At 42.4% G+C, this 13,583-nt stretch overlaps 1 protein-coding gene and 1 pseudogene across 1 annotated transcript; one reads left to right on the forward strand and one right to left on the reverse strand.

Annotated features, from left to right (window-relative positions):
• Positions 1–1,602: 1,602 nt before the first annotated feature.
• Positions 1,603–2,541, reverse strand: LOC143269309 (olfactory receptor 6C4-like; annotated as a pseudogene).
• Positions 2,542–10,101: 7,560 nt separating this feature from the next.
• Positions 10,102–11,040, forward strand: LOC143269339 (olfactory receptor 10P22-like). Its single transcript, XM_076554407.1, has one exon. It carries the CDS (start codon positions 10,102–10,104, stop codon positions 11,038–11,040), a length of 939 nt encoding a protein of 312 aa, XP_076410522.1.
• The last annotated feature ends 2,543 nt before the right edge of the window (positions 11,041–13,583 follow it).

A 13,583-nucleotide genomic window follows, 5' to 3' on the forward strand; every position in this document is an offset into this window, starting at 1 on the left:
TAAAAAATTGGGCTCTCTCTCTCTCTCTCTCTCTCTCTCTCTCTCTCTCTCTCTCTATATATATATATATATATATATATATATATATATATATATGCCAATATGTGAGGGGTTTGGAGGCCAGATGTTGACATCTGGTGTCTTTCCTCAATGGCTTGCCATCTTATTATTTGAGACAGGATTTCTCACTGAACCTGTGGCTTACCTTTTAGTCCAATGACCAGTGAATATGTGGAATCAGCTTATCTTTGGCCCTTTCTTGCATGTTAGGGTTACAGTGTAAGCCATTGTGCCCAGCTAGTACAGAGGTGCTGGGATCTGAACACAGGTTCAGATTTTCAAAGCAAGTGTATTATCTGCGGAGCATTCACCTTAGCCAGAGAGGCAATCTTAAGAATTATCAGAGTAAGAAACTCTAGAAAGCAATTGTTTAGAGCCCAAAGAAAAGTGATCTAGAAAAGAATATCCCACATAGTTTAATAATCTCTTCTGAGAAAGAGGTAGCAATTTCTGACACAGTGCATTTGCAATTTTGATAATTATCAATTGAGTTAAAAGATGATGATTGAAATAATAGAGGTGCAGTCATTAGGCTGATCCTCCAATTTATGAAAAGCAAAAGAATTTTAGCTAGTTGTATTCTGTGTACAGTCTGCCAAGATAATTTTTCTGTCCCTTTTGTAGCATGAATCTTAAAGTTTCTTATTAAAAAAATCAAACCTGAGGCCAGTTATTGGGGTGAACACTGGAAGATCAGAGAGCCAGAACAAGCCACAGCTACCTTACCTGGCTGGATCCTCATCTGGTCTTGTTTCCTCAAACTGGAGGCCTCTGAGTCCTCATCCAGAATGGGTCTCAGCTGAATTGCTGCTCAAAAACCTGAATGCTTAACCAGCGAAATTCTTAACCAGGCCAAAATGCTTAACCAGGCCAAATGCTTAACCAGCCAAATGCTTCTAGTTTCTGGTCCTCACACCTTATATACCTTTCTGCTTTCTACCACCACTCCCTGGGATTAAAGGCTTGCTTTCTGGGATTAAAGGCGTGATGAATGACCATGCCTGTCTGTATCCTTGAACACATGGATTTCTGCCTCTGAAATGCTAGGATTAAAGGTGCTACCACTGTCTATCCTTTATGTTTAATATTGTGGCTGCTCTGTCTCTGACCCCAGATAAGTTTATTAGCATGCACAATATTTTGGGGAATACAATACCATCATACCTTTTTTTTAAAAGATTTATTTATTTATTTATTTATTTATTTATTTATTTATTTATTTATTATGTAGACAGTGTTCTGCCTGCATGTATACCTGCAGCCAGAAGAGGGAACTAGATCTTATTACAGGTGGTTCTGAGCCACCATGTGGTTCCTGGGAATTGAACTCAGGACCTCTGTAAGAGCAGCCAGTGCTCTTAACCTCTGGACCATCTCTCCAGCCCCCCTCTTTCATTCTTTAAAGGTAGATAACAGAAATTCTTGAACTGGTTGGAAACAGACTGTGGACACACAGTCATACCAAGCTTCCCTGAAATTCACTTCAACAAAGAGGAGGCATAGCCTGAATGTCACCCAACATTTCCATTTATTTTGAGGCCACTAATACGAATAAAGATGCATTATTTTTCTGACCACATCATTGAAAGCTTGTTTTACTTGCTTATTCCTTAGAGTGTAAATGAATGGGTTCAGTAAAGGGGCAACTGAGTTATTGAGCACAGCCACACACTTATTGACGGCCACTCCTTCTGTTGCTGAAGGCTTTATGTACATGAAGATGCAGCTTCCATAAGAGAGGGAGATGACAACCATGTAGGAGGAACACGTGGAAGAGGCCTTCTTCCTCTGCTGTGCAGAAAGGATCTTCAGAATGGTCCTGATGATGCGAGTGTAGGAGAGAATCACCAGCACCAGGGTGACTATCAAGGTCACCACTGCTAAGAGAAAGTCAAAGAGTTCCATCAGCCTTGTGTCTGAGCAAGCTATTTCTATGAGGGGCCCATAGTCACAGTAATAATGATTGAGCACATTGGATGCACAGAAGTCCAGCTGACTGGTCAAGATGATTGGGAATAAGATGACTAGGAAGCCACTCAGCCAAGAGCAGAGGACCAGCAGGGTGCAGACCCTGTTGCTCATGATGGTGGTGTAGTGCAGGGGTTTGCAGATGGCCACATAGCGGTGATAGGACATGGCAGTCAGAAGGCAGAATTCAGTGGCTCCTAAAAAGATGGCAAAGAAGTACTGAGTGAAGCAGCCAGCAAAGCTGATGGTCTTAAGTCCTGTGGAGATGCTGACCAGCATTCAATAAGTAAAAGTGGATGTAAAGGAGATTTCTAGGAAGGAGAAGTTCCTGAGGCAGAAGTACATGGGTGTCTGGAGGTGTGAATCAAGCAGTGTGAGGATGGTAATAGTGAGATTTCGCATAATGCTGAGAATGTATGTGAGGAGGAGGAATAGGAAAACACAGATTTGAAGCTCCGGTGCATCTGTGCATCCCAGGAGAATGAATTGACTGAAAGTCTGATTTTTCATCATCTGCTTTGATTCCCTGTGAAGCTGAGAAAGAGAGAAATGGGTGATGAATGTGAACTGAGCTTAGCAGTACAGAGAGGAAGTCTTAGAGTCATAGGGGGCTGGAAAGGTTAGACAAGGCTGACCTCAGAAGAATAACTATTAATAAGCTTCTGTATAGACAATGTGTAAAATGTGAGGGGGGAAAAAGAAAGAAAATCATTCATAATTCTCCTCCCCCCCATGACCTGTGCTAACATTTTGGTAGATGGTTTGCACTTCTCTTCCAATGGAGTGTCTTAAACTACGTCTTTGGTTTTACATAGTTTTCTATCATATTTTATGTGTCTCTTCATGAATATTTGCAAATCACATCACAACAGGACTGCTGTAGAATATTATTTTAAGTAGGCAAAGATGTATTTCCATTTGTTGATGCTGTAGACTGTTACTTTTAACTGTGTAAAAGCGTGTTACCTTTGTTGATGCTGCATTTGTGTAATGATGCCAGGATGTGTGTTTAATTACTTAAAGATGTGCTGCATCTGCTTGGGTCTGCCGGCCTAAGCACCTAATGGGTGAAGAGCTGAAGGGCCAATAGCTAGGCAGAGAAAGGATGGGTGTGTCTGTCAGGCAGAGAGAATCAATAGGAGAAACCTGAGCTGAAGAGAGAAGACCAAAAAAGACCAAGGAGAAAAGCAGGAGGAGAAAAGCTCAGGGGTTAGGAGCAGTGAGTGCAATTGCGGAGGTCCTAGGTTAGGTTCCCTATGAGAGGAGAGAGGAGAGGAGGAGAGGGGAGAGGAGGAGAGGGGAGAGGAGGAGAGGGGAGAGGAGGAGAGGGGAGAGGAGGAGAGGGGAGAGGATGAGGAGAGAGGAGAGGAGGAGGAGAGAGGACAGGAGGGGGAGAGAGGAGAGGAGGAGGAGAGAGGAGAGGAGGGGGAGAGAGGAGAGGAGGGGGAGAGAGGAGGAGAGGGGAGAGGAGGAGAGGGGAGAGGAGGAGAGGGGAGAGAAGGGGAGGGGAGAGGAGGGGAGGAGAGAGGAGAGGAGGAGGAGGAGAGAGGAGAGGAGAGGAGGACGAGAGAGGAGAGGAGGAGGAGAGAGGAGAGGAGGAGGAGAGAGGAGAGGAGGAGTTTGTCTCCCACAGTTTCATGTGAAGGCGCCTTGTTCCTTAGTGTGTCGATGCTGAAAGGTAGCAGGGAGGGCTCTTTAAGAGGTGGGACATAGTGGAAGGGCCATAGTTCATTGCTGTAGCTTCCCTCAAAAGGGTAATTCAGAGAATCCCAAGATTTCCTACAGAGAGAGCAAGTCCAATCTCTGAGTTGCTCTCTGCTCTCCATACGCACCCTGGAATTGCAATACCCTTCACCCTGAGGCTCTCATTAGAACTCAGCTGATTCTGGCACAATACTCCTGAAGTTCCAAAAATGTGAAAAATAAAAACTTATTTTTGTTTATAATGTTAGCTCTACTTCCAGTATTTTGTTATAACAATTAACATAAACTAAGGTGTCTAGTAAAAATTCATTTTCCTGCTAAAGGCTTTTTTTTATTATCTGCTGGAGTATGGTTTTCTTTGAGTGGAAAACAATAGGATGTTAGATCAAGAGAAATGAATATTAATAACCATCTTTTCAATTAAAAGTTGAAGCCAATATTGTGGCGTATGTGCAGCAGAGATTACCATATTCTCTAGCCAATCATATAAGCCTGCCATTTCATTTCTAAAATTAGTCTATGCTTTCCTGTCCTTTCAAGTTTGGAAAATGTCCAAATACGTTGAAAATAAATGGGATTATTTTTAACCAATTTGCTTTTTAGAAGGTCCTTTCAAATTAAACTACTGTGAGAAGAGGAAAGATGCTCTCTCACTTTCTCCCTTTTTCCTGAGTCGGACATTACTTCATCACCATCTGGTTAGGTGTGAAAGTCCACACTGACCTTTAGCAGCACATTTATTATTAGCTCTCTCTTAAAGCGGCAATGGAGTGATTAGGGTGCTGGCTTTGCCTTCATGCTGAGGGCTTTGCTGAAGCGCAGGGTTTTATGCACCCTTTGGGAAGCAAGGAGAGGGACACCAAGAACTGAGTGGCTTCTCGAGTGAATGTCAATAGGGACCCTCGTGACGACAAGCACTGGCGTGATGGGCGGGCGGAGTGAGAAAACCACCTTGGTTTTTTTTTTTTTTTTTTTTTTTTTGTCAGAAGTTGTCTGGTCCCTTTATCATTTATCTGATTGGTTTTGAGTTTCTGCATTAATGATCCTGCATTACATGAAGAAATTTCTCTGATAAGATCTGAGAGTAACACTGGTTTATGAGGATAGAAATACAAATGTAGAGAGAAGTTTTGTACTTTGATATTTAGCAAAATGATACTATGAAAATGACTCCTGGGACCTGTAGAATCACTCTTCTAGTTACTTTTCTGTTTATTGATAAAATACCATGACGAAAACCAGAAAAACAGGGTTTAATGTCAGCTCATGATTCCAGAGGGGAGCGTTCACTGTGGTAGGGAAGGAATGGAATGAAGGATGTAGCATGAAGCTGCCTGATCACATTTAAAACACAAACAGGAAGCAAAAGAAAGTAGGAAGTGGTGTGAGAACATAAACCTTCAAAGCTTGCATTCAGTGAGGTATTTTTCCAATGAGTTTGCTCCTTTTATAGGTACCATAAACTCCCCCAAACAGCACCATTAACTTGAAACAAGTATTTAAATATAGAAGCCTATATTCAAATGACACAAAACCAGTGTTCTTCATCAGATTTACACACACAACACAACACACACACACACACACACACACACACACACACACACACACACACACACCACCCCCCATCCCCAAACATGAGACTTATAAAATAGGTTTCCATATGGCTTGTTCAGAAGTTCTATTCTGATTGGGGTTTTTGTTGTTGTTTGTTTTATCTTGTTATATTTTATCCTTTAGATGCCTGTTTGTTTTCTAACATGAGGCAGAAAGTGGTGGATCTAAATGGAAAGGGAGGTGGGGAGGAACTGGAAGAAGTTTGGGGTAACCATAATTATAATATATTGTAAGAAAAAACCCCTGCTGTGGCCAGAAGACACTTATTCCTGTAGTCATCTGACAAACTTTGTCTTTTATGTTCAGGGTTTTTGTTTTTCTTGATGTTTAGTGTTTTTTTTTTTTAAAGTTCTTTGTAAATTCCAGACAACAGTCCACTGTTGGACGTGTAACTGACAGATATTTTCCCATTCTCTATGCTGTCTCTGCATTTGACTAACAGTTTTCATGGCACTCCACCCTTGAGTGCTGGTTTTGTTTTCTGTGTGAGTGGTGTCGTACTCAGAATGTCCCTACCAGAGCAAGTATCCTGAAGTGTACGTCCTACTCTTTCTTCTAGAATGTTCAGAGTTTCTGGTCTAATATTGAGCTCTTTGATCTATTTGAAAATGATTTGTGTGTAGGGCGAGAGGGGAAGAGCACGTTTCATTCTTTTACATGTTGATATCCAGTTTGTCCAGCATTGTGTGTTATAGATACCATTTACATAATAAACCTGCCAAGCCAAGTGTATGGATCTCTCCCTGTGTCATCTTTGGTTTCTCTCTTCAGTGTTCTAAAGCTTATAATGTCTAGGCTTTTATTACAAATTCTTTATTGATTAGATTTATTCCAAGGTACTTAATTTTAAGAAGTATTTTTGTGAATGTGATTGCTCTCCAGATATCTTCATTCTTTTTGTTTCTTGTATAAAGGAGAGTTATTTATTTTGTAGGGGAAAATATGATCAAAACATATGACATGAAACATTTAAAAATAATAAAAAGTGACAAAACTAATCTTATGAAAAAAAGAACACATCTAAAAGCTCATTGGCCAAGATCAAATCAGCTTCAATCCAGAGATACAAGTATGATTCAACATACATAAACCAATAAATTTAAACCACCATATAAATAGACTCAAGGATGTAAACTACATGGTCATCTCCTTAGATGCAGAAAAAGCCTTTGACAAAATCCAAATTCCTTCAGGATGAAAGTTCTAGAAAATTTGAGATACAAGAGACAAAATCTCCTAACGCTGATAAACATGTTTAGCAAAGTATCAAGACATAAAAGTGACACACAAAAACAGTAGCCTTCCTATATGCCAGTAACAAACAGAGAAAGAAATCAGGGGGGAAAATCCCACTCATAACAGTCTCAAAAATATCTCGGAATAAATCTCACAAAGGAAATGAAAAACTCATTTAATGAGAACTGTAAGACACTGAAGAAAAAAGCTGAAGAAATATCAGAACATGGAAAGAATTCTTATGCTCCAGGGTTGGAAGGATTAATATTGTAAAAATGGCTATTTTACCAAAAAATATCCTACAGAGATTCAGCGCAATTCCCATCAAATTTCCAATACAATTCTTAGCATAAATTGAAAAAAAATCTCACAATTCATATGGAAGCAAATGATATTCCAAATAGGAAAAAAAATCCCCCCCAAAAAACAAAACAAACAAACAAGCAAACCATAAACAGTAATTGGAAGGATAGTTTGAAACAATTAAGCAATTTTGTTTCCTCAGTCTTTCCCTTTGGTTCATATGAGTCCTGACATTATACCCAGGTTTTTATATCTTCCAGTGTCTAATGGCTCTCAAAGGAATTTGATTAAAATGTTACCCATATTAATTAATTGTAGATGCACTAGTTTTTCTGTCTCTGGGGAAGTGCCTATTATGTTTCCCTCCAGGACAAACTCTTCTAACATTCTCCTCATGTCCTCTGTCACCTCTGTTTCCCCAAACCCTGGCTCCTCTTCCATGGCATCCCTGAGCTCTTGAGGGGAGACATTTGATGGAGACATCACATTTAGAGCTGTGTGTTCTAAGTTCTCTCTCTCTCTCTCTCTCTCTCTGTAATGTCATGTATGCAGAAGTTTCTCTCCTGCCTGCCTGTTCCCAAATACCCAGCAGCTGCTTCCTAAATAATTGACTCAGAGCTTAATATTACTTATAAATGCTCAGCTGGTAGTGTAGGCTTATTACTAACTAGCTCTTACTCTTAAATTAACCAGAAATTCTTATCTATGTGTATTCACATGGCTTGGTACCTTTTCTCACTGTGGCATTCTCATCTTGCTTCCTCTGTGTCTGGATGGTGACTCCTTGACTCTGCTCTCCTTCTTCCCAGCATTCTCAGTTTCAGACCTTGAAGCATACTGATGATACATTGGAGCACTGTGATGGCACAGGGAGCATTGTGTAGTCACATTATGATCAGACCAGGAAGCGTACTGATGACACATTGGAGCACTGTGGTGACACAGGGAGCATTGTGTAGTCACATTATGACCAGACCAGGAAGTGTAGTGATAACACATTGGAGCACTTTGGTGACACAAGGCAGCATTGGGAAGACATCAGTGAGCATTATGATATCACAATCCCCTGTCCTGTCAAAATGTGCTTTGTACAGGCACAACTGAACAGTATTACATAAAAGAAGGCTTTTTTAAAGGTTTTATTTTATTTTTAATTAGGTGTCTGTGTGTTGGTATTGGGAGTAGCCAGTGCTCTTAACTGCTGAGCCGTCTCTCCAGCGTGAGTGAGTTGTCTGTAGAAGTCAGAAGAAGGTGTTGGCTCCACTAGAGTTAGAATTACAGGTGATTGTGAGTCATCTGACATGGGGGCCAGGACTCTAATGGGTCCTTTGGAAGAGAAGTTTATGCTATTAATTTCTGATGCATCTTTATGGTTCCCACACTTTAAAAATTAATTGAAAATTAATAAATCGCGTGTGTGTGTGCCCGTGTGTGTGCACATTCGTGCATGCAGCAATGTGCTTATCAAGACTCACTTGTAATTTTTAAAAATATTTTTATTTTATTTTATGTGTATGGGTGGTTTGTATGCATGTCTCTATAATGTGTATGCAGTGCCTGAGGAGGGTGTGTTTGATCCCCTGGAAGAGATTGGCCGTGAGTTGACCATGTGGGTACTGGGAATTGAACTCCAGACCTCCTTAGGAGCAGCAAGCACTCTTAACTGCAGAGCCCTCTCCCTAGCCTCCTCTTTGGACTCTTTCTCACACTTTCACACCCAAGAGGAAAACAAGCCAAATAGACAACAGACTACCTTGAATAGGAAGATATTTCTTGATTACCTAACTGGGTTCCAAGCTATGGCCATGTTTTTCTTATTTAACTGACATCATTGAAAGGACCTGCCCTGTTTCTTTAGTCTCGATTCACTGGGCATCTCAGGTTGCCTCTGTCATCTGCTCTTGTGAGTGCCATCTTTTCTGGCTGAGATCCAAAGAGTATTCTCCATTTCTGACACTCAGAGATTACTGCTTCTCTCTGCAGCTGGATGGTAAGTCAAAGCCCTGTGCTGGGCTGGGAGTTCTTCCAGAATCAGCCTCGTGGTTATTTCAATAGTTATTTTCTTTAGGGATTAACACTATTTTACAAAAGGGTTTACAAATGCTTGCCAGGGCTGGGAGTGTTGTGGGTACAGTCCAGTGGGAGAAGCCAACCAGAATCCACAAGGCCACTTGTTCCATCTCCAGGATTGGGCAAAAAGTTGTTTTCCAGGAATGGAAAGAATGCTAACAGCTAATTCTGAGAGCAGGAAAGGCTTTGCAGCCCTTGGGGCAAGGGTTGACAATCCCACCTACAGAAACCAGCCAAGGAGTTAGAGCACAGGGTTTCTGAGCCCAGCTCACTTGGTGCTTAGCAGAAGGACTCTGTACACATCCTCCTCCTCCACATGTTCTTTCTCCTTTGTGCTTGGGTGTGAGGAGGAGGACCCGCCAGACCCAGGACCAACAGCAGGGAGCTTAGGGTTAGGCACAATGAAGGGGAAGCCACTTCCTCCCTGCTTCTCCTTTTCCCATCTTCCTCCACTTTGCTCCCTCTGTTGAGAATTAGCTCCTCAGGGGACTGATCTGCTGGGATGTGCTCCAGGGAGAGGCACTCTGAGGGCTGTGGGGATCCATCTGCAGGTAAAAGCTCCACAGCCCTTTGTGGTCCTCAGATCTGTGCTCCTGTCTCCTGCTCTTGCCTGTTCCACTCACTTTCTGCCTCTGGTTGGACCCACTTCTCTTCTGACAGATTTGTTTTCTGTCTGCTCACCCAGTTTTCTGTCCACGTCCTCAGCCCCCTTCTTGAAGGAAGCTGCTTTTGCCCCCAGCTTTTTGCTCCTAGCTCCTGCCTGGGTGAGTGGAACAGACTTGTCTGAGAAATCTTGCAACAGCAAAAAGATCTTCAAGTGTGCCTCATCTTCTCTGGATTTTCTTCCTTTTCTGGAGGGTTTTTTTTTTTTTTGGGTGGGAGTCAGCAACAGCTGAAGTTCTAAGGCTTTTCCTCAGCATCCTTCTCAGCATCCTCCTCCTCCTCCTCAGCATCAGCATCCTCCTCAACATCCTCTTAGGCATTCTCCTCCTCCTCCTCCTCCTCCTCCTCCTCCTCCTCCTCCTCCTCCTCCTCCTCCTCCTCCTCCTCCTCAGCAAGCTGAGCTGCTCTCATGGACGACTCTTCATCCTTACTGCTGCAAAGGTTTCTAGCCCCTCTTTTTTCTAGTCTGGCTTTGGGAGCATGGGATTTGACAATGGTACAGAAGTAACAGAGTTCATTTTATTGGGGTTCTCAGGTTTTGGCTTTCTTCAGGGCCATCTGTTTTGGGGTGTGCTGTGTATCTATGTGGTTACCTTGCTGGGCAACTCTCTGATCATCCTCCTCACGCTGGCGGACTCTGCCCTCCACTCCCCCATGTACTTCTTCCTGCGTCACTTCTCCGTGGTGGAGATCCTCTACACCACCACCATTGTGCCTAGGATGTTGGCTGACCTGCGGTCCTCCTGCCCCACCATCCCCCGGGCCAGCTGCTTCACTCAGATGTACTTCTTTGCCCTTTTTGGCATTGCTGAATGCTGTTTGCTCACTGTCATGGCTTATGACCGATATGCTGCCATCTGCTGCCCCCTGCAATATACCACCCTGATGAACCAGGTAACATGTGCCAGCTTGGTGGGGGCCTCTTACTTTGCGGGCATCATCACTGGCACCATTCACTCTGTCTGCATCTTCACTTTGCCTTTCCGTGGTGCCAACACCATCCATCACTTCCTGTGTGACATCCTGCCTGTGCTGAGACTGGCCAGTGCAAGCACTTTCTGGGGTGAAGTGGGGAATCTCTTCATCACGGTAGCTTTTATCTTCATGCCCTTCTCATTGATTGTGGCCTCTTATGCCTGTATCATTGCCACTATACTTGGTGTTGCAACATCCGAGGGACGTCAAAAGATCTTTTCTACCTGCTCCTCCCACTTGTTTGTGGTCATACTCTTTTATGGGACTGCGACTGCAGCTTACATGAGGCCCCAGGCCGATTCTCTTGGGGACACGGACCAGATTCTTTCCATCTTCTACACGGTTGTTACCCCCATGTGCAACCCTTTTGTTTACACTCTGAGGAATAAGGAGGTCATAGGGGCCATGAGGCGGCTCATGAAGAGATACCTTGGGGGTCCTTGACCACACTCCACCTTCCTCCCAAGATCTTGGATCTAAGGGCCTGATCCCTGGACATTCTCAAGGAAAAAGAGAATCTGAGACCTCGGAGTACAGTCTGTTGTGCATTGATGTGTTCCACCCACCATGAGCATCCAAGACACAGGTTTATTGTTTAGAGCTCTGCTTCCGGGACCTGGTCTTAAGACTTTGACTGGGCTTCATGATAAGAGCAGAGGGGAGGACTGGAATGGAGGTCAAGGGGAAGGCTGCTGAGATAACCTTGTGTGATGATGTAATTCTGGTCATTGCTGAGGTTTAGTGCCTTCCTGGGGTTATGCTCTTGAGACATCCATTCCTGCTTCTCCCATTGAGTCCTTATTGTAAGCCTTTCTCTCTGACATCATCCCATATGCCGGTAAGGGACAGGGACAGCAACTGCCTGGTTTGCAAGTTCAGCTCCTGAGTCTTGCTTGGTATTGCTGTAGCCTTGGTCTATTTAATTACTTGTCTCCTGAATTATCCCTATCTCCTTGGACCCTCTTAAGATGTTGGTGTTCTCAACTTAACTTTCTTTCCATCTGTCTTGAAAAAATGCCTTTCATTCTCTCCTTTGGTCTCAGGTAGAGGACACATACTGCCTTCTCCCCCCTGTTCTGAAGTTTGATGTAGCCTTCAATTCTTGAAATTGCACTGGTTTCTTTTTTACTTATTTTTTATTTTATATGTTTTGCCATGGGTGTCAGGTCCCTTGGTACTTGACTTACAGACAGTTGTGAGCTACTTTGCTAATGCTGGGAATTGAATCTGGGTCCCATGGAAGAGCAGTCAGTGCTCTTAACCACTGAGCAATATCTCTTGCCCCTTTATGTTCTTTTATAAACTTACTTTTACTTTATGTGTACCTTTTTTTTTTTGTTTTTGGCAACAAACTGTTCACTATTTTCACTTGGTGTCCACTTTGGTTGTTGGTTGGAGGGATTTGGCACATGTCCGTTTTTCTGGAAAGTCAGCTCTTGATTCTTGGAAAGTCAGTTCTAGAAACCTCCTCAGCTATTAGTCACAAGTGGGAGAAGTAGAGGCAGGGAAACCGTGCCCAAGGTGTAAAAGAAGGCCTAGAAACAGCATTGAGTTTCTTTCCCAGTTTGCAAACGTAACTCTGTTAGTTGTAATAAATTTACATACAGAAGAAAATATATCTATCAGCAGAATATTAATAATGTTTTTGGGAAATTACGGCTGCCTGCTTTCGCTCAGTATTTGTATACATGCGTGTTTACAAAAATTAAAAACAAGATTATATTGTCTAAACTGTGTTTTAACAGCTTCTACTCTATTGAAGGCATTTGAACATGTTGTGCCATGGCTCCTAGGGAGTTTCTTCAATGTCTCTGTCATATCTTGCAGTATGAGTTCTATAATCTTAAGAAATGTCCTGTCATCACAGTTAACGTTTGTCACGGACATTGAGATAAACGTACTCACACATATCTTTACCTACACTTTCTCTAGTACAACTCCCTGAAACAGGACTGCTGAGTAAAAGTGTTTTTGAAATACTTTGCCAAATTACCTGCCACAAGAATTTTTATTGTGTTTTATTGCCCAATTGAGCGCCTTTCCCTCAAGTTTCAGGGCAGGGATGTTGTCTAAGGGTCAGGAAGGAGTTGAGGTTAGATGACCCAAAGAAAAGAAGGATGAGGAAAGTATTTTGAAAATTTCTTGAGATGAAAAGAATAAGGCAAATGTGAGTCACTTTTCCTTAGATGACCAAGGACAAGGTGAGACATGTGCATTGGAAATACACCAAGATGCATCAAAATGTAACCCAAGGGACTACTTTCAGGCAGAGTCAGTGTCTGAATGTTCAATGCAAGCTTAAGGTGAGGGCTTCAGATGTTGGAGCTGTGAGCCCCTGGACTTCCTGAGTGCTAGATCACCTCTCTGTGGTGACTGTTGGCTTCTGTTCCCTTGTTCATAGGTACACTTCTGTCTGTTATGTCCCATTCAAGTATCTAAGCTGGACACACAGCAATCCATGCATGCACATTCTAGACTTTCCAGCATCTATTATTCTGAAATACTTGATACTAAGAAGGTATAACTGAATATGAAACACTTATCATTAGTATAAGAATTTTAAACATTACCAGTTTTTGTTATTGTTTTGAGACAGGGTCTCACTATGTAGCCTTGGCTGGCCTGGAACTTGCTATGGAGGTCAGGCTGGCTGTGAACTCACAGAGATTCACCTGCCTCTGCCTCTTAAGTGCTATGAGTAAGGTGTGCTTTATATGTCTGGACAGTTAGCTATTTTTCAGGCACAAAACCTAATGTAAAAATTATGTTCACAGATGCAAGCAGTGTTTGGGAACTATTACATAAATCAGTATTTTAATACTTCTCTAGTGGCATATTTTTCTTATAATTTTGTAGTACAAAATGCAATGAAGTTTTCTATGTGGGATCATTTTTCAAGTTCCCGACAAATTCACTTTGTTTTACCCAGATGTACAATCTAAATGTTACTCATGGTATGAGAAGACTGGAGGCCCTGCCAGGAGCTG

This window comes from Peromyscus maniculatus, chromosome 18 (genome assembly GCF_049852395.1).
Source record: "Peromyscus maniculatus bairdii isolate BWxNUB_F1_BW_parent chromosome 18, HU_Pman_BW_mat_3.1, whole genome shotgun sequence".
NCBI classification, from domain to species: domain Eukaryota; kingdom Metazoa; phylum Chordata; class Mammalia; order Rodentia; family Cricetidae; genus Peromyscus; species Peromyscus maniculatus.